The sequence below is a fragment of the Nyctibius grandis genome, chromosome 20, assembly GCF_013368605.1.
Source record: "Nyctibius grandis isolate bNycGra1 chromosome 20, bNycGra1.pri, whole genome shotgun sequence".
Lineage (NCBI taxonomy): Eukaryota > Metazoa > Chordata > Aves > Nyctibiiformes > Nyctibiidae > Nyctibius > Nyctibius grandis.
This window is the reverse complement of record NC_090677.1, coordinates 4,547,002-4,567,638: the sequence shown is the minus strand read 5'-3', so window position 1 is coordinate 4,567,638 and position 20,637 is coordinate 4,547,002. Positions and strand designations below refer to the sequence as shown.

The 20,637-nt window shown below is 50.6% G+C and overlaps 1 protein-coding gene across 1 annotated transcript in view; it reads left to right on the top strand.

Annotated features, from left to right (window-relative positions):
* COL13A1 (collagen type XIII alpha 1 chain) overlaps positions 1-20,637 on the top strand; it is a 57,803-nt gene that overhangs the window by 9,475 nt on the left and 27,691 nt on the right. The window contains exons 7-20 of the mRNA XM_068416506.1: positions 569-595; positions 704-730; positions 1,027-1,053; positions 5,412-5,477; positions 9,044-9,160; positions 9,661-9,702; positions 10,570-10,596; positions 11,334-11,369; positions 12,714-12,776; positions 13,406-13,432; positions 17,069-17,113; positions 18,876-18,908; positions 19,741-19,767; positions 20,346-20,408. Of these exons, the coding sequence (XP_068272607.1) occupies positions 569-595; positions 704-730; positions 1,027-1,053; positions 5,412-5,477; positions 9,044-9,160; positions 9,661-9,702; positions 10,570-10,596; positions 11,334-11,369; positions 12,714-12,776; positions 13,406-13,432; positions 17,069-17,113; positions 18,876-18,908; positions 19,741-19,767; positions 20,346-20,408 (627 nt within the window). The remainder of the gene's footprint in view (positions 1-568; positions 596-703; positions 731-1,026; positions 1,054-5,411; positions 5,478-9,043; positions 9,161-9,660; positions 9,703-10,569; positions 10,597-11,333; positions 11,370-12,713; positions 12,777-13,405; positions 13,433-17,068; positions 17,114-18,875; positions 18,909-19,740; positions 19,768-20,345; positions 20,409-20,637) is intronic.

Below are 20,637 nucleotides of genomic sequence, written 5' to 3'. Positions count from 1 at the left end.
TGACATCTCTGATGATGAAATCCCCAAACACAAGTATGCCAAGCTAGCAGCTCTGTAGTCACCTTCACTCACTGAAATGCTGAACATTTTCTTCTGCTAATTCTGTTTTTTGAGCCTGAGTGTCAGTGTAACCCTCTGGCAAGCACATGTTGAAGACCCCCCTTCCCTGCTCCTCACTGGAGGGGTGAGCTGACATCCCTCTGTTGCACAACCCTGGCTCAGGCAGTTGCAGCTCAGGCTTCAGCCCTGGCTGCTTCTGGTTCGATCCCAGTGCGTCGGCTGAGGAGACGTGCTGTCAGCTGAGGTCCTGGGAACAATAAGGGTGTGTTTTCCTGACAATTTTTCCCCTCTCCTTTTAATAATTCCCCCCCACGGTGCAGCCAGAACATGTGTGCATTTTCACTCCTCCAGAGTAACAAAGGGAACCCAGATCTCTCTTGAGAACTTTTCTACACAATTGTTTTTAAAAGCTGAGTTTCCACGTACTCCATACGCTGAGAGGTTTTTGTCTTCTTGTCACTGTAAATGGGAATCCATCTCACTTTCACAACAATGTGTTTCTTTAAAGGGTGCTGCAGGTCCCAGGGGACAACCCGTAAGTATCCCATCTCTTGCAGTCACACCTCCTCCTAATCCCTTTCCCCTTGCATGCACTGAACTCCTTCATTTACTGAGGGTTTTTTTAATCACTTTTCTTTTGTAGGGACCCCCAGGACAAAAAGGAGAAAAGGTAATTTTTATGGGAGACGTGTTGAAAATTAAATGTAACAAGTGAGCAGGGAAGGGACTCGTTGGGCTTGGTGCTGATCAGTCTGACTTCGAATGGCTGAGAAATACAGCAAGAAGAGAGGGCCCTGGGGATAGGGAACAGGAGGCAGGGTGCTTGTCAGGTGCAAATTGGCATGGCTGCCCTGAATTCAATATAGTCACGATGATTTACACCTTCTGGGTCTGACCCCGGGTGTCTATTTTGGTCCTCTCTTTTCGTGGTTTAAACTCTTTCCTTTTAATCCCCTTCTTTCACAGGGTCAGTGTGCAGAGTACCCGCACAGGGTAAGTCATTAGCGTTATTATCGGCTGTCCCGTGCCTTCCTGCATGTTAATCCTCCTTCGTGTGAATGGCTTTTTTGTTGGAAATATAGATCGTTTCATTAACGAGATGCGTCACCAGGGCCCTGAGGGCAGCGCTGGGCTGATTGATGTGTTTCGCAGAAGAGCAGCAGATAAGGTTTTCCAGGAGGGATGTTGGTTCTCCGGTCTGTTCCTGCCCACCGGGGCTGACCCCCAGCTAAATGCTGTCATTGCTGCTTCCTGGAGACCCTCCCATGCTCTGTGCTGGAGCAGGGAAGGTCTGTGTCCTTACCCCAAAACCCAAGGAAACCTGGGGTTTCTGGAGGAGTAGAGGTCACCCACTCACACCATGTGCTGCTGCATCAGCTCCATCCTGCTTCCACAGCCTCCACTGCGGTTGCGTGGTCAGGAGCAGTTTGGGGTTTGCAGACCTCAGGGAGACACTCTACTGTCATTCCTGCCTTTTTCTTCTTCCTCATGCTGGTTGCAACCCTGCATAGAGACAAGGGGAAGGGTTGTGCTCCCTGCTCAAAAGTAACCCTGACCACCCCTGGCCACAGTGCTCTGGCTGGTCCCTGGCGAGATGGTCCCTGTGCTGGTCCCCCAATCTGCAGGGCTTTCTGCCTGCAAAGAAGAGGTGGAGAGGGAGGGCTGATGACAGCAATGGTTTAATGAAAGCCAGGATGTTGCCCCACTTGCCTCTTCATCCTGGCCTGGCTGGCGTGTACCACAGCCAAGAGCAGAGAGAGTACATCACGGGGTTTGAGGGGATTACAGCGGTGAAGTTTAACCAGCTCTAAAAACAACCGGAGTGCTGAAAATCCGCTGGAAATGCGTTGGAACGACATCATATGAAGTGGCTGGAATTTGCAATCTGGGTGTACAGGGAGACAGGCTTAAGGGCTTTCTCTTTATTTTTGATGGGCCTCTGGACAATTAGCTGGGCTCTGGTCCCTGGCCCTGAGGGAGCAGGGCCCTGGATGCTCTGTGCAGCAGGCACGGGGCAGAGAGCTCGGCTGGCAGCGAGGGAGAAGGGAGCTGTGGGTATGTGCCAGCCTGGGTACAATAACAGCCGGTCAGCTGTGTTTATTTAGGCGAGCTGGCTCACTGTGTTGTCATGTTAAAAAGCAGCTAACAACAATGTTCACCCGAGAGGTGTCCTGGGTTCCTGTTACAGCCCTTGGCTCCAACTGTCCTCAGTGCTCAAGGTGAAAAGCAGCGGCAGGATCCACAGCAACACTGGGAAACGGAGCTGCAGGTTGTGCATCATTGGGAGTAGCCTGGGCTCAGACCTGGGAGCAAAGGCACACTGGTTTGGTGGGTCGGGGTTGTAGGCATCCTGGGGGTGTTACAGGGGAAAGGGCAGGTGCAAAGCCTCACATCCCAGCAAAGCCTTGCGACGTTTCCGTGGCTCTCATGGAGGTAATTCTAGTCTCGTGAGGCAGCAAGCTCAGCATTTCAAAAAGCCCGTGAGTTGTCCCAAGGCAGAGGCATGCTCACAGGAAGGGCGACTGTTCTCAGATCAGCTCAAGGGTGGGCTGTCCTGAAGGGTCCAGTCACAGGTGCAAATCAGTTGATAGAGGCACTGTTCCTCCGAAAATGAAAATTAGGATGAGCCTTGTTGTAAAAATGTACTGCAATTTGTTCTTGCTGTAGTGATCGACATGGTCCTTTGTCAGATGTTCTGGGCGAGGAAATGAAAACCAGCATCCTGAAAAACCAGGGATGTTGTTTCAGTTTTGTTTCGTCTTTGTTTTCTTAGGAAGGAAATGTAAGGTTAGGATGTATGCCTTGGCTCGTGGTGTAGTTTCCTATTTTTCTTCTGTGTGAGTCTGTCTGGCCTGCGCTGCTGTGAGGGACAAGCCCAGGCACGGGGCTACCCATTTGGTGTGAGCTGGCTGTTTGAGCTGCTCCAAGGTGCCACCCTAGGGAAGGGCGCTCAGCTCAGGGAAAGGGGGGACCAGCCGTGCTCCGTCAGCTCTCAGAAATGCTGCATGTCTAACTGACCCCGTTTGTGTCGTGTGTCTTCACTGTCCCCAGGAATACCTCAGTACCACCCTCGCAGCCCTGCGCTCTAACCAGATCCTTACGCTGAAGGTTTGTGGGTAACGGTCTGATGGGACCTAGTTCTGGTGCAAAGGCACGAAGATGTGGATCCAATATTGCACTCTGCCTTCGGAAAAAACCTTGCCATTGGGACACAGAGCAGGCAGGGCAGGAGCTGGGTGGAAGAGGCTTCAGGTTTCTTCTCTAACTCTCCCACTTGCACCCGAATCCATTACTGGGTCTTGTCTCTCCTCTGTTTTCAGGACTGCTTGCCTCCATTTCCCTCCTTACCCTTTCCAGCATCCTTCCTCTGCTTTCCTGTAAGCTGCGTAATATTTCAGATACCCTTCAGCGCTCAGGAGCCAGGTGAAGCCAGCTCTGCTGGGTCTGGGTCACCCATACAGGGACGCGAGGCACACCTAGCATGGGGTGTGGGGATTTACAGCAACATCCCCCTCGAGTAGATCAGCGCAGTCCTGAATGGTCTCCTGAGCTCTGGGGCCTCCTACACTGTCTTTTAGAAAGAGAAGGGTTTCCTTCAGGTAACATCAGCCCTGCTGGTTTTCCAGCAGCACTGCTTTTGTTGTGGTAACTCGTGACTGTCTGGATCAGTGCATTCAAACATGACTGCATCGTTCTGACCTACGAGGAATGGCTGAGGGAGCTGGGGTTGTTTAGCCTGGAGAAGAGGAGGCTCAGAGGTGACCTTAGTGCAGTCTACAACTACCTCAAGGGAGGTTGTAGTAGAGTGGGAGTCGGCCTCTTCTCCCGGGCAACTAGCGATAGGACAAGAGGACACAGCCTCCAGCTTTGCCAGGGGAGGTTCAGGTTGGACATTAGGAAGCATTTCTTCTCAGCAAGGGTCATTAGCCATTGGAAGGGGCTGCCCAGGGAGGTGGTGGAGTCACCATCTCTGGAGGGGTTTAAGACTGGACATGGCACTTAGTGCCATGGTCTAGTTGACATGGTGGTGTCAGGGCAACGGTTGGACTCGATGATCCCAGAGGTCTCTTCCAACCTGGTTGGTTGGTTGGTTGATCACAGGGCAGAGATGCTGCAATATTGGATTGCCACTTCGCTTTGCAACAGGACTGGATCCTTGCTTTCCCTGCAAACATGAAGGACAATGTTTAAAGGGATTAAAGTGCGCTGTTGGATGCGTACGGTTCCTGCGGTGGGAGACCTGCCGGCACACCTCTCGGATCTGAGCACGCAGCTTGCATGGGGAGGTGTTGCACACAGGGGCATGTTTTTGTGCCTGAGCACAGAAAGCCTCTTTCTCTTCTCCCTGTGTAAATCAAGAGCAGCTTCAATGGAAAACTGATAGGAACAGGAAAGTGGATCAGGCCAGAGAAGCATTCCTGGGCCTGGAGCCGGCATGGTGGGTGCCAGGCTGACAGCAGCATGCACACAAGTGGAAACTGGATACAGCAGAAGGATGAACAAATGCTCCTGAGCTTTAGTGCATTTGATGTCTGCGTGTCCGGGTCAGCTTTGTGCCCCAAGGCAGCATTCCTGGCTATAAGCAGCCAGAGGCTGATGTTACCGTTAAACAAGGAAAAGCAAAGCAGAGGCTCCCAAGGCAGTACCCTGCTCAGGGCTCAGACACACCGAGGTCTAGTCTTCTCCCTCGGCCATGATGGCTGTGTCCGGCCAGCTAAACGAACACACCAGGACCTGTTTGCTGGCCCTGATGCCGTCTGCTGCTGCTGCTGACCCCAGCCAGCCTCTCTCCACTCCCTTCCACACCCCGAGGAAGGGTGAGGCTTGGAGAGACTCTGTGTTTCTTGTAAAGGAAGATAGAAAGAAATAGGAAACAGCACTTGGAAAACACGGAGAAAATTGGCATTTTGTTAGCTGCCTCAAATCTGTTGATGAGAAACTAAGAGAAACAGTCCTGTCACTGGAGAGCCTAGCAGAGCCAGAGTGGGGACGTCTTGCAGTAAATACTGCCTGAGGAGAGCAGTGGAGCTGAGTCGAAACGCCCCCGGGTAAGTTTTATTCCCGAGCAGAGAAAGCGGTAAAAGCTGTGTGCGGTGGGAGCGTTGGGTTGGTGAGTGGTCACCCCGCACCTGCCAGGGCTGACACACAAGTGCCCCTGTGAGCAACACCCGGTGCAGAGCAGCTCAGGTCTGCCGGCAGGTCCCTGCGCTACGCGGCTCTCACGCGGCGGTTTGTTTTCACGGCAATCTCTCTGTTCCCTTCTTCTCTGTTCTCTCCCCTGGCTGCTCTCTGACTCTCGGTGGCCTAATGGCCTCTTTTGCCCCGCGACCTTCTGATTTGATCTTCTTCAGCTGTTGCCTCTCCTCAATTCAGTGCGGCTGGCTCCACCTCCGGTCATAAAGAGACGCACTTTCCAGGTAGACTTCTCCTTGTTGCCTATTTCTAAGCCTCCCCGACGCTTGCGATTAATCAGCTTGCTACCTGTCTTCCTTCCCCTACAGAGGAGTTTCCAAGAGGTTCAGGCAGAGCTGAGGGACTTTCTTTGAAGCTGAGGAAATCTTTGGTGTGATAATGTGGCTAAAAAGAAATGCAGTGAAGCCAGTTTTTTAAACTAAAAGAAATGGGCCATGAAACTGTTCTCAGGACTGTCGACAAACAGGCTCCTACCTTAAGGAGTCAGTTCCTGCATATTCAATCTCCAGAAGAGGTTAGAAACCTCTTGCTGAAATGCAGCTAATGTCTGTGAAATTTAAATGAGATGAATGAATAGGCAAACTCTTCTTCTAAGGGCTAGTCTAGTCTGAGACACTTGGGAAAATGTGTTTAAATAAGCTCTTATAATAGTTTCATTAAATTGCATTAAATCTTTGTGTAAACACATTCATTTTGGTTTCCAGGGCCATAATTCATGTTTAGTTTAGTTTATTTTGGGAATGAATTCATAAAATAAATTATGGACATATGAATAGGAGTGTCCATAGTCCGAGTTCATGTGGCTTTTAATGAGACCACTTTAAGCTCCCCTGTTCCATCAACTGGGATAAACTTTCCCGTGCGGACAAACCGCTGCAATTACCCTGCTGAAGAGTGCTGGGCACCCTCTGTTAAGTGGCTGGGTTTTGTCACCCCGCTGCCTGTCTAGTCAGTGGGATGCTAGCAGGGAACTGCAGTCTGCAGTACAGGTCCTTACCACGAGGTGCCTGGTCCTTGCCCAGTGCTGGCAAAGTCCTGACCTTATTACTCGAGCCCATAGTCTCAATTCAGCTTCTATCGGTTCAGCGTTCACACCACACAAAGCCCCACGGCTTGCACTGGTTGCCCTTCAAAGTGACAGTCTGGAGAGCCAGGCCAAGGACTGACCTCTTGGGAAGGCTTTGAAAGCTGAAGTTTGTATCCAGGATGAAGTGAGAAACTTGAATAGCTGCCCTGCGTCCTGTCGTCAGCCAGGGCTGCAAATTCCCTCCGTCCCCCAGACGCTAACTTCACCGGAGAACTTTGCTGTGATCCGTTTTGCCATTGCTGTATTCATTCCCTGAGTGCAACAAAGTGTAATCCACCCCTACAGATCTGCCAGCACCAAGCAATTCCAGGAGCCCGATGTATGAATATTAAGAAAAAACGTGAGGCTGCAAAATAAATGTGAGCACCAGCGCCTGAGAGGGGAAAATCCTGCTGCTGCCTCTGAGCACAGCAGCAAGAGTGCTTTGCCCAGGGGCTTGGGCTGAGCAGAGACCTGTGTTAAGAGGCTGAACAAGCATTGCATTGCTGAGGCACAATTAGGGTGGCTAACTGGTGTTTAAAAAAGAACTGAAAAATAGCTTCAGTCAACAGCTAAAAATATAGAATGACATCTGATGAAAATGACACCTGATCTCCGACTTACGGTACCCACTTACCATCCAGTTCGATCTGTGGGGGTCTTTTTGTGCTGGACACATTAATAAGGCTATAATGATGTGGCAATAACATTTTGCATGCTCAGGGATCTGCATGGACAGGCACTCGCTTACACAGAGCACGCTCTGTCCAACGCAGCGATGCGAAGGCAATGGGAACGGGCGTTTGGGTGAGCTCCTTCCAGCCGCTCCCCACCCTGGGGCAGGGCTCCTGCTCTCCCCATCACCTGCCGGGGTGCCAGTACCTGTTCCCAGCACCGTGCTGCATTTTAGTGCTCCAAAGCTGGAGTGTGGACTGGGCTGACAGAGAGAAGCTGAGGTGGGAATAGAGGAGGGAGAGCCAAAGGGAGACGGGCAAAGCCCCCTCTGCCTTCCTTCATGCACCCGTGCTGGGGGTGCTGTAAGATGCAACGGGAGAGAATCTCTGAAGTTGGACTGAGAAGTCAGGGCAAGAGGAAATCTAGAAATATAGTGTCCTCCAAACCTTTTGTCTTCATTGGATCCAAATTCCCTCCTAAATCTAAAAGCTATGAGACCATTTACAGGATGGTTGAATAGCACTGAGTATGGAGGACCGGGAAGCTCAGGAAGGATCCTGTATCCCCTCGCACGGGCCACAGTGTGAGCCAGGATCTGCTTACAAACTGGGGAAAAGAGAGGGCACCTTCCCTGCCTGGCCCAGCAGGCTTCCCAGCGTGGGCTGTGGGTCAGGCGGCAGCTCTCCTGAGGAGAAGGGCTGCTGCTCCACACATGACTGAGCTTCTCGTGAGCCTGGCCCGCACGTTGGAAATTTTCTTTTAAATAGAGCTCATGGCAGAAGGGATGAAACTTGCAGCTTATTACTTTCATTTATCATTCTAAATAAAGCAAACATCCCTGTATCTGCATGTTTTACTAAAGGCAGCCAGGATAAACAGCGCACTTGGTAGGAACACATGCAGGGGACGCACACACAAGTGCGTGAGAGCAGCCTTAGTTTTACTCGGCAGCAGTGTGTAGGGCTGTAGAGGGAATGAACACAGCAGAGACCCAACTGCACACCCACTGATTTATAATTGAGAAATGACCACGTTTGATTTCCAGCTTCCTGTGGATCCACCAAGAAGAATATTTCAAATTTAAAGTGGGTCGCTGGCAGTAGGACGTCGTGATACTTTATCTAGGGAGCGGGAATGGGAGGGGAGCCCATGAGACTAACAGCTTAGCGTGGGTGCCACGGTGCCTCAGGAGTCCGCTGGATTCATCAATTATAGATCAGCAGTCTGGTATTCAAACGTGGTGCTTCCAACCCACTGTCTCCTCAGCGCCGCTTGGTCCCGAGTCCAGGTCCTTTGGGCCAGATGACATTGCTGAGGCATGAGCCACAGCCGCCGAATGGCTACTGAGGGGCCTGGGGAGGAACCGGCTGAAACGGCTTCGTTCGGAGAGCTTTAAATGGCAGGTGGCTCTGCACGCACTGCCTTGCTAAATCTTACAAAAACAGGCTCTGCCTGGCGCACATGGGCCTGTTTTGGGTGGGCTCCAGAAATGCCATGATGATCGTGTTATTTTCTCTTGGGTTTGTGGCGTTTCTACTTTTGGTCCTTGGCAAAACAGAGGGAGTGTTGTCCAACAAATATAGCACAGGGGAAAAAAATAGGCTGAGGTGAGACACTCTGGCTCTGCCTGGAAGTGCCAGTGTGGTGACGGGAGGCTTTGCTTCACGTGTGACTGTCAAGTGCTTTGGAAAGCCTTCTGAGAAGCTCAAGAGATGTTGGTCCTTGACATATAAATTATACTTGACCGATTCACAAAGGAAAAGACCTCTTTGGACTGCTCAGTCATCTGTAGATCCCTTTTAAAGAGAGCTCTGACAAGGTGGCCTCAGGTGTCTTTGCAAACCGTAGGGTGCTGGCTCCCGCTGCCGTGGCAGCCCGGCCATCCTCAGCGAGGCTCTGCCTCACTCTTGGAAACCTCTTCTGGCACTAACCTGGGGCTTGCTTCTACCTCTTCTGCTTCAGCCAGGCTGACCTGCCTTGGGCCCTTGGGGTGGTGGTGTGAAGGGTTTGCTCTGCCTGCTCATAACCCCTTGTTTTAACGAACCGCAGGGTGAACAAGGACAAGCGGGAATCCAAGGTCCCCCAGGGCCCCCTGGCCCACCAGGGCCCACTGGACCAGCTGGACTCCAAGGAACCCCAGGACAGCCCGGGCCAATTGGGCCACCTGTAAGTCCAATTACAAAAAAAAAATCTTCTGCTTCCCCTTTCCTTAGGGCACAGACAATTTCCTCTGGCCTTTGTTACCTCTTCTGAAGCCAAGATAGCCCCAGACAGGAGATTTACAGGGGACATGGATGTGTGGGGAGGAAGAAGTTCCCAGGAAGGAGAGGGAGCGGGAGGGAAGACGGAGGTGTGTGCCCTGCACTGTTGCTATCTGGACACGCACATGTGAGTGGGTGACACCAGGTCCATTTCCTCCTCCTCAGCCTCTGCAGACAGTCACGGGGAGGAAGTAACATGTGGGGTGTAATTACCCTGCTCACAGCAGAAACCTGACTGATAAGAATCCCTGTGACCCCTTTGAAGTCCTGCCCCCGTCCTGTTCTCAGGCTGGTAGCAAGCAGCCAAAGAGGGCAAAACCAGAAGCACCATTTAAAACAATACCATTGCTAAGTGGCAGGGGACAGGGCGGAAAATCCTGCTAATGTATCTTTCTCTTGCAACAGGGCAGAGCGGGAGAACCTGGGAAGCCTGGCAGAGATGGAAAGGTGGGTACCAGAAACCAGCTCCGTTCCTGGGAGCTGCGGGGAGAAACATGGCATGCTGGCCCTGCAGCACGAAAGGAGTTTCCATCTCCAGAAGTTTTCAAGGCCTGCTAGCGGGGCAAGCAAGTCTTGTCCCCTGAGGCAAAAGCACCTCTCCACACACAGTATAGGGGTTGGGTGTCCTGTAAGCATTCCCATCTCTCTTTGAGCTCTAAGGAGCCAAAGATGTGGTGACTAAACATTTGAATTGCTATTAGCAGGCAGCACCAAGGGTGGTAGAGGCATCAGAGCCTCAAAACTAGAGTAGTTTTCTCCTTCTGTCTGCTCAGAAGGCATCAAGATGGCAGCTCCTCTATGGATATTTTGTTTGTTTATATTTACACGCATGCATGCCTGGTATACTTCATGGTTCATATCAGGTAAATTGTTTGGTTATTTCTCATTTAAAAACACAAGTGGTTTGTTTGTTAATACAAATGCTCTCTATTTAGCTTGTCAGAGGGAGCTGTAAATGCCTGATTTACTCCAGAGCTGCACAGTGGGCTGGGAACAAGTTTCCCAAGGAAAGCCAGAGAAACAGAAAATATTCTGGAGCATAATGCATAAGGCAAAGCAGCTTTTGGTCTTCAGATTCAGCGAGACCAGGCCTGGGGGGATGGAGCGTGATGGGCATGAATTTATTTGGGAGTGTGGGTTAAGATAGTATTCATCTACATGAAGAATAGATTGGGGATGCTTGAGCTTACCAGTGCCAATCACCTCTGTAAAAGGTTATTTCAAATCAAAGCAGTCAGCATCTTCTATCGCCCTGCAGTCCATGTTGTGTTCTACATTTGTCAACTCCAGTGTCTGTTTTGATTTTTTCTACAGGGCTTACCTGGGCCTCCTGGACCAAAGGTGAGATGTCTGGCCTCACTTAGAGGGAGCAAGGTGATAAACAGGGAGCTGGATGCTCCTGGCAAGGCGAGATGTGTACTTTTCAATGGGTGAAGGAGGGGGAAAGGGGTTTACATCAAATGGCTGAAAAAGATTTCTAACCCAGCTCAGTATTGCCTTTGGGGCGCGGACCGTGTGCTGACTCATGGGTTTTCTCCAGACAACACGTCTGAGATCCATCTTGACTGAGAAAGGCACGCCTCATCAGCCCCTCTTGCAAAATTCTTTGCCACACGCAGCTTTATTGGCTTCTTCCACTCTCAAAGCATTTACCAGTGCTTCAGGAACAGATTTTGCAATGCTATTGTTAACTCCACCACAGTTTCCCATTTATTCACTTGCCAAAATGCGAGTGGGGGGGTGGTGGTTGTTGTTGTTTTTCAGCTGCAACCACCCACCCCCCTTTGTTCTTATTTGGGATATTTAGCTGGGGTGAGGAGATAGGAACCGCAGAGCTGGCATGAGTTATCCAGCTGCCAGTGCTCATCGCGCCTTTCCTACTAGGGCTCAGTCCAGTGCAGGTAACAGTGACCCACGGGTCTGACGGGTCAGGGACTCAGTGGAGTCATGCTGAGCACAAACTGAATTTTCCCCGTGGAGTGCCCTTTCATCCCAGCATCTCCCGAGGGAAAAGAGCAGGGATTTGTCCTCCTCAGGCCAAGCCTCACTTTTTTTTTTTGTCTTTTTGCCTTTTGCAGGGAGACCCTGGGATTCCAGGATACCCTGGCAGAAAGGTAAGAAGGGGAGCTCCAATATTGTTAAACAAATTAAGCTGCACTGATGCCTTGTGGGATCACAGCTGCAAAACTGTGCACTCCTCTGGAGCCCTCTGCTGAACTCTGGACATGGGACTGGACATGGGGCACCGACAGGCCCATGGATCCCCTGCCGTCACCCATGTAAGGAGAGGCTGGCCCCAGAGATACCTTTAGCTCTCCAATAGCTATAGTACAGATGTCTCCCTGTCTGTGTGCTTCTCTACACCCACTTCCAGGCTGAAATATACCTCTTGTGCATCCAGACCTGAACAGGAGGCTGGGAAGGGCCAAATCCCTGGTTGTGTAGTGCTCTCTGGAATAAAGCAGGGAAGAGTCGATCCTGCTCTAGGTTAAAAGGCAGAAGCTGGCATTGCCGGCAGGTCTGCAGCAGCAGCTAATTAACAGCAGGGCTGTTAAGCCCAGAGGGTGTAACGAAGAAACAGAAAGAGAGACAGGGGAAAGACCCAAAGGGAGATCAAAGGGAAGAGAGGGAATGAAGGGATACTGCTAAAGAGATGTCAGCTGGAGAAGGGGAAGGCGAATGTTCCCAGCAGGCAGGAGTCCTGTGTCCCCTGTTATCTCCACGTTGCTTTATGGGTGCTCTGCAAGCAAAATGGCAAGACCTGAGAGCTTTTTAATTAGTTCTGTATAAACTGAGAAGTTTTTGTTATGTCAGGAAGTGGAAATTATAGCCCCCGTGGACCACAGCCCACTCCTGCAGACAGACACAATTTATTGCCTCTCCTTCCAGTGAACCATCGTTTTTTCCATTAAGAGCCCATCCTGTTCTGTGTGCGCTGGGCAGGCGGCTCTCGGCACGCCGGAGCGGTGAGGGGGTCCCTGCAGCGACCTCACAGTGAGGGCCTCTCCTACCAGCTCCTCTTACATGAAACAACTTGTCTGGCTAATTTACTTACCAAGCAAAGAGCCTGCACTGATCTCGGGCCCGAGGTTGTGACCTTTCTCTGGGAAAGGTGGAAAGAATGGATGAAAGTAGGGGAGGAAATCCTCCCTGGTGGAGTGGGTCAGGGGAAAGGGAAATGAGGGCAAAATGTTGAGCAAAGATGTTAGCTCTCATATGATACAGGATCGTGAGACCACTCCCTTCAATCTATACATTTTGCACCCTGAGTATTTTTCTTGATGCAGAATGGTGCTCCTCTCCCAGAGAGACCCAGATGGTAGGTGGTGTGTTGTGGGCAGCTCTGTGCAGGACATCCCTGTCACATCTTTGCTGACCTTTCAGGCAACCCACAGTCTCCTTTTCTTGCTGCTCATGGTGTTTGCTTCTTCCTCCGTTTCCTTTCTTGTCTTCCTCAGGGTGAGGTGGGCGAGCCAGGGCTGCCCGGTGCACATGGTCTCCCTGGAGCTACTGGCCCCAAGGTAACCCTTAAACTCAGAGTCAGTGGGGCCACCTCCCAAGGGCAGATAAGTGGCACACAAGCCTAGAGACATACTAAAGGAATATGGAGGGTCAGGGGTTGGAGGCGGTTCTCTAGAGCCTGCTGTGAGCCATGTACACAGAGAAACTCGCTCCTGTGTAAAGGGCCTGGGCAATTTCTGGCCAGAGCGATTCCCCGCTGTCCTGAACCAGGGCCAGGTGCAGCCCTGTACAGGCCCCCCTTAGAGAATAAAACCGACCCAGCCTTTAGAGGCTTTTGCAATAAGGCGGGGAGAATGAAGGTACTCTGCTCCATGAAACGGTCTGATGGTTTGTCTACACCCAAAACACGTAGGAAGGCGTTAGTATGGGCGATCTCCAGCACCCACTCCAGCGACACAAACTGCCTGGTGTTCCCAGGGAGGGGTGGGCTGCAGCCAGTGTTCAGGCTGGGACCGTGTTACCAGGAATCAGTTCTCTGCAGAGGCCTAGGGTTGCAGTTATGGCATGTGCCCTCCTATGACCACTTTCTCTTCGGCCCTTGCTGCTGTGATTGTGCTGCTTGCTTGATTTCTCTTCATGTTCACTGTCCCTCTGTCTTTTTCCTCCCTCTCTGTTCTTCGCCGGGCAGGGTGAAAAAGGGGATGCTGGCATAAAGGTAGGCATTGGAAATACGGTTTTCTACCATGGTAGATCATCTGGGAGATACGGCTCCTTGGGCTGATGGGTTGTAAGAGGAAGTTGGGTCTGAGGCGGCTCTGTGGAGTATTTAATGGAGTACGCATCTGTGCTCTGATTAAGCACTCCAAGCTCAGGCCATAAAAGCAGCCTTTATCCATTAGGTGGAATTCGACTCTGACCAAAGGCATTTCTCTGACTATGAAGCTTGCTAATGATTTGTTACATCTCTCCATTTGATGGGCTGGGCTGGGCTGGGGTTTCCTTATAATATCTGGTTAGCTGACGCATCAAATCCACTCAAACTCTGCAACTCAGGCTGAGGTTTGGCATCAGGCTTTTCTGTCTGTTTCGGGACACTTTTTACAGGCTCATATGGTCTATGCCCAGATGTTATCTGACTGAAATTTACTGTACCCATAGATTTAAAGTATATTACTCAATGTAGACTGTGCTTAAAACATTACAATATTGGCAAGTGTTCATGACAGCACATACTGTGTCGTACCATGCATTTTAAACATCAGGAGAAAAGACTGGTCCTGTAATATTTTGAAAGCCATTAATAGTGACACATTTCAAGTACTTAGTACATGGCATGCATCTCATTTATCCTGCAGTGTATACACTTTCTATATTTTTTCCATCTGGGTGGATTACTATTTGAAGGGAGAAAAGGCCCCTTTAGAACTTAACATGGGTGTGTTACAGCAAGTTTAAAGAGATGTTCTTTGGGAATGCAGGCTCTGGGTTAATAGCTGAACAGAAGAGTGGTGATTGTCCTCTTACAAGAAGGACAATCCTGCAGTGCATATGGAGTCCAAAGGTTCCCCTATGTCCATCTTCACATCAGTGTAATTGGTCAAGCACAAAGGAATTGCTTCTGGTTTGTGCCCGTGTAAATGAAAGCAGAATTGCACCCAGAAATACTGTGTTTTGGGGGCTAGGAGTTTGTTTGCTGCTGTCCCAACAGCCAGGTGCTCTCTCATTAAGCTGGACTGGAGGAGTGAAGTTGGAGAGTGGTCTGGGAGGGAGAAAAGGCTGGAAGGGGAAGCTGCGTTCCACCCCTGCTTATACTCCCGTGTTTCACTGCTAGCAGACACCTGCTTTGCTTGCACCCGTGTACGAGGACTAATCAGCCCTTGATTTGGGCTCTGCCAAAGGGGAAGTCTCCAAGTCTTCCGGTGATGTCTCAGGGTCATCCACCTGTGAGAGCCGTCCTTGTTCTGCATTAGAGAGCAATGACTCGGGGGAACCCCGGAGACACGCTTTTGCTACTTGGGCCCTTATTCATCCCACTGCATAAAGAGTGGAGATGACACCTGCCACACTTTTTGTGGTACCAAATTGCAGCTCTGAAGGGGCACCTCCCCAGTCCCACAGCAGCCTCTCCTTTCACACACAGACTTCCATTTGTTATTGTCAGGATCACTGTTCTCTCACCTTCCTTTCTCCTTTGCTCAGAGGAATTGAAAGGGAAGTGCAGAGGTACCACTAAACCAGCAGCCAGGCATCACCCAGTAGCAGCTCCCGAACATCCACACTGCACATGCATTTGTTGTCCTTGGAAATTGCTTCTTCCTGCCCTCCTCCCACCTATGAGGATTGTTTGAGGCTCTGGAAGGGTTTTGATGCTTCCACTTTCGGATCCAATTACCTGGGCAGATTTTACCTTGTCTTTGTTTTGAGGAGCCCTGTGATTCACAGTTTAGCTGTAGTGACCAATTTCGCATAGTGTATCACTGCTGTTGCTGTCAGGGAAGAACAGTTCAGGCCTGAAGAGACTTGCTGGTTTCACACAGACCCCTTGTTCACTTAGTAACCTCTCCCCATCCAATGGCAGATGCAGCACAACATAGATTCTCTCTTAGCTATTTTTTTCTTTGGCCACCATTTTTACTTGGGTCATATTGAGACCTACATCTGTGTCCCACTAAGGTCATTAGATGACCAGTCAGTGTGATCACCTGGGTCATTTGAATAAGCATTTGACTCGCTGCCCCCCAGCCTAGCCATCACATTCAGCTTTACTGACATTTTTTTATTGAAACGTCCTTAGGATGATGCTTTTTGTCATGCTCTGAGGAAAGAGCAGTAAAGAAACTGCCCACAGCCTTGCTCAATAACCCCTTCATAATTTGCCTTTCACAGCAAGAAGCAAAAAAAGCAATGGTTTCTGTGTTAATTGGCAGCCTGTAACCAGTGCTGCTGATGAGTTGATCAGCATTGGGCATGCTCTGTCATGATTGGCACTGAGTGGATATAAAGCTGCTCACACCAGGTGTAGGGGAAGAGAGTGGGAGGGGTTTGGCTGTGCTGGAGGGGAGAAGTATAGCCTAACTCTTCCAGGGAGCATGGAGGTATTTCCTAAATTGGCTCAGGAGAGCTGGGAGATGCTGCTGACCACCTTCCTGGAGCCCACTGGGGACCTGTGCTGGGCATTTTGCTTTTCGTATCTGCCTTTGGTGATGTTTCCCAGCTTCTGGCTTGGCTGCACTACTGCAGTGCTGGTTTGGGTGGGATGCTGCTGCCTGGCTATGGCACCTTGCGCAGCCCTTCTCAGGCCCGACGGGCACTGGGGGATCACACAGGGGTCAGCCTGGTGGGTACTTATTGTATATCAATGGCTCTCAAATATGTAACAGTTTAAAGGTGTTCTGGAGAGTTGTTTTTCCTGCTTATACTTTGGCTCTGGGGTTTCTCTCTGCTCTTTAATGGTGCAGTGTCACCTTTGTTGCTCCCGCTCTCTAATTAGCTGTAGTGCCTCTGTGATCCTGCCCGTGCCAGTGGGGGCTGTGCAGGAGAGCTGAGGCCATCACCAGAAAACGCAGGGTAGTGTGGTTGCTCTGTAACTTGCCCCCTGTAAGGGGCTACCTTGCTCCCTCTTATTGAGGTGGTTTTGCTTTTGCAGGGCTAAATAATTAAACAGCTCTTCAGGCAGTTTCTTCCAGGAAAGTCTCTGGGATGGGGAATTGCTTTCACATGCAGGGCTGCTCTGTGGGGGCAGCCTCTGCAAGCAGCGTGGGTGCCTCCCAGCAGAAAGCTTGTCTTCTCGGCCTCATTTAAGAATAAAAACAGGGAGTGCAGTTGGGAAGGAGGGAATGAGAGTGGTCCCCACTTCTCCGGTACGAAGCGTTCATAATTATTAGTTTATTTTTCTAACGGCTGAAAACACCCTCGTTAAGTATCCTGCACAGGGTGGGAGGTGCCCGCAGTGCCTCGGTCTTGTATATCATAGTACTAGACAGCATTTTACAAAATATGGTTCACAGGATGTCAAATTACAAAAAGTGCTTTTAAAAAAAGCATATACATATATCCCTGCTAAACAATCCTTCCAAGCAAGGACTAAACACCCAGAACAAAACAACAGCAGTAAGCAGGTTGTCTAAAGACGGTTTATTTTCCATTTGCCACCAGAAAAAATTCAGGCTAACAATCCAAGGCAACCCTTGGACTCGCTATTTCTCCAGATAACTTTGTTCATCCTACAGTCACCGCAGACTGAGTGACTCCCTGTGTGCAGAACACCACGGCACGGGTCCTCACGGAGCCCTGGGAGGACTCATATCGTGTCTCTTGCTCTCTTTCTCTGTGTTTCTTGCTCTGCTTCCAGGGGGAGAGAGGCATGCCAGGGCTGCCGGGAAGACATGGCACTAAGGTACCTTGTAAACAGTGGAGTGACGCTTGTCTGCCTGATCTCACCCGTACCACTCGACTGTCCCTGATGCACAAGCATCACCTGGATTTGTGCGTGTGTCTGTTAGTCAGTGACTATCCTCAGCTAAATTCTTTCTGCTTCTAAATTGCAAAATACAGGGCCTAATTTATGAAGGAGATGGTGGGGGAAGAAGTGTTTTATGAAGCAAATGGCATGCCCAGTCCGATGCTGTCTTGCAACATCAGGATTTTAATGCTTTGTGCTAGTGAGAGCGGCCAATTGCTCATGTTTCCAGGGAATTGGCGTTGTGTAAATTGGGGGTCCCGAGCGATGGCCCCAGCCTTCAGCGATGTGTGCTAGCCCACCGCCATCAGGAGGGTTATGCAAGTGTGAACCTGGACTAATGCAGCGATGAATCAGGGTCAGTGTGGGAGCCAGCCTGCATGTGTCTGCATCGCAGTTGTAGGATAAATACTAGAAAATAACATCATCTGCGTTCGCTGCCATTTAAAGGCCAAAGAGCGAGGAACAGGCATCCCAAATGCATTGTGAAAGCCTAACCCAAGCTGCTTGCTGCACGTAATCCCTTTCATGACTCTAGTCTATATTCACTAAAACCTACTGACCCCTGAGACAGTCTGGAATGCTTTTTTTTCCCCATTTATTGCATAGAATCCCTGATCTCCATCTTCTGTCCTTGTGTTTTTTAGCTTTGTCCCTGATTTCTGTTTCAGAAAGCTGAGAGGTATGATCCTGCTGCTCTCTGGCTCCCCACTCCTCCTTGTTTGAACTTTTCCAAGCTCTTTTCACTCTGAACTTGGCTCCCAGTTCTCCTCTCTGCCTCAAGTGCTACATCCCAACCCCTCCCATTTCCCACCTTCTAACACTACTTCACCTCTTCCCCTCTCCTTAGACCTTTGTTATCCCTCATGTTTGCTTTTGTAACTGGACCTTTTCACCAGGACCTAATCCGTACTAACACGGGGCATACAGAGATTTCAAAGCAAAGGGTTGATAGGGAAGACCTGCTTTTTGCACCAGTGCTGTTGAGGAAAATGTGACTGTCCGTGTGGGAGCAGCTGCCTCCAGGGGTTTCGAAGCACCTGTCTGGGACTGCAGGGCAGGCTGGACTCCGTGGTCTCGTGGTGGTGGCTTGCTGTGCGCTGCAGAATGACGCCTGAAGTGCAGTGCTTGGAAGTCTTTTTTTTTTTTTCCCCTAAGGTGTCTGGCTTCAGAGCTTTCCTGAAAACATTTTACTGCAGGGTTTGTCTTCTGTGATAAAAACAGAACGAGGGGAAATAGCAAGACCAAGGCTCTGGGGTACAAGCTGACCTTTCTCGGGATGCTTGAGCTGATGTATCCGGGATCGAGCGCTGAACTGGGTGTTCGGTCCTCAGTCTGTCTTTGCATTCCTCAGTTGTTTGACACTGTTCTGCTGGTTGGCCTTTGCTTCACTTGCAGGACTAAAACCGGGGTGGGGGGGCGGGGCGTGGAAAACTGCTTGTCTTGACTGGGTTGTGCTCACGAAGTGTGTCTTTGGAGGAGCTTTCTGGAAAGCAGAGCCACTGCCATAGGTGAACGACCTGCACAGGGAAGGAGGATGCGTGCTGTGTGATGTTACAGCATTACTTCTGAGTTTTGGAAAGGAAAAAGATGTGGATTTTACTTTTTTAGTTCCACCTGACTGATACTGTTTTGTTTTCAAAAGTTTGTGTCCGATTCATTTCAAACAAGGTGTTCCTGTCTTTCCTCTCTCTGCCAGGGTGCTCCGGGGATGGCCGCCGCAGGGATGAAGGTCAGTTTTACACTACACTGCGATGGCTTAAGCAGGACACGCTTGAGAGCAAGGGCTGGAGTTGGGAGAGCAGGAGGCACAGGAAAATGGTCGGACAGCTCCCACTAAAGGAGAATATCAGAACTGCTGTTGTTTTTAGCAAAGAAACCAGACCCGCCTCCAGCAGCATCCCTGCTCTTCCACACCTCTCTGGGCAGCGACTGGTGAACTCCTGATACTCCACAGCAGTGTCAGGATGGGAACAGAGAAAAGGACCAGGTGCAGATTTAGGGGGCTAGAAGTTACCCAGGGGATCCAAGATGTGCAATGAGGCACCTACCTGTTGTCCTGATTGCCTCTGGTTCCTGGGGGAGATAGACAGAAATAAAGAAGTAATCTCCAGGACTGGTGCGGAGGGTTTTCCTCCCTGATGCCACATTGATCCCGTATCAACACAGCCTTCCCCCTACCCCAGCAGCCTTGCTCTGCTCCTGTGTGCACAGAGCTGGGAGTAGGCAAATTCCTTAGTGTCAGCAGACGAGTCTTGTCTTACTAAGCTCGCTTGTACCTGGTAAACCTTCTCTTGAAGTACTGCAGGGTGGTTCCTCAGTTTCATAAAAGCCTCTTGCCTGAGGCTTGCTGGTTTCTTACAGTAGCTTAGGAGCTGGCTAATGAAGAAAAAACAAGCTCCAGGCACAAATAATAATATGCATTGAAAGCATCCTCATGCCCTTATTTACAAGCCCAAGGCCCCCATAGATGAATGTCCTTTCCTCCACTCTGATAGCTCTAGGAGGTTTTGTACTCTCTCCTCCTGGTTTTTCACTTTATTTTCCTGTCTCTTCCTCACCAGGGCGAGCCCGGCACTCCAGGAGACAAGGTATTCTCAGAAGGCTTTGCTCTGAGCCTGCACTTCTGGTTTATTTCTTTTGCCCTCCCAGAGCAGCTCAGGAATGGCTCTGTACTTCCCAGTGCCCAAATCCAGGCCCCAATGGCACCCGCCAGTGTAAGCAAAATGATAGTAGCATACAGTGATGCCAAGTGAGAGAGGGACCATACTGCAAACAGATTCCCTCCCTCCTGCTCATGTCTCTGTTGATGGGAATACCCTCCAGCTGCCCTCCTCCTTTTCTCCCTACTCCACAAAATATCCCCCTTCCCTTGTCCCCTTCTGCCCCCCTTCTGCATCCACCAGAAGTCTTCCCGTGTTACTGCAGGGAGCTGTTCTGTCACACACCATATGAACTGCCCTGCACGGTCTCCCCTGTCTCGGTGTAGCGTGACCTGATTTGAGTTCCCGTGGTGGGCACGGTACAAAAATACCCCGTCACTCTCCATCACTAAGCAGCCGGCTTGGTTTCGGAACAGCTGGCTCCTCTTGAGGCTCGCTGGCTTATGTTACAGTGGGCAACAGCCTTATAACAGACACATTCTCTGTCTCTTTTCTTCCCCACAAAGGGAGATCCTGGAGTCCCAGGGAGGATGGGCCCCCCAGGTTTGCCAGGGAAGAGGGGGCAGCGGGTAGGACATTGCGTGTTTGGGCTTGGTGTCCTGGCAGTGCTGTGCTGTGTTCCCTGCGAGCGGAAGCTGGCGGGAGCCTGCTTTGCATTGGGTTGTTGTGCTTGCAGGGGATTATGTGTCTTTTTTCTAGCTCTTGTCCCCCTTGGTGAAGTGTGTTTGCGTGTTCCTGCTTGCAGGAGGTGGGGGGGCTGGTGGCCGGCAGGGCAGCGTGAGATGCCCAGGATCTAGT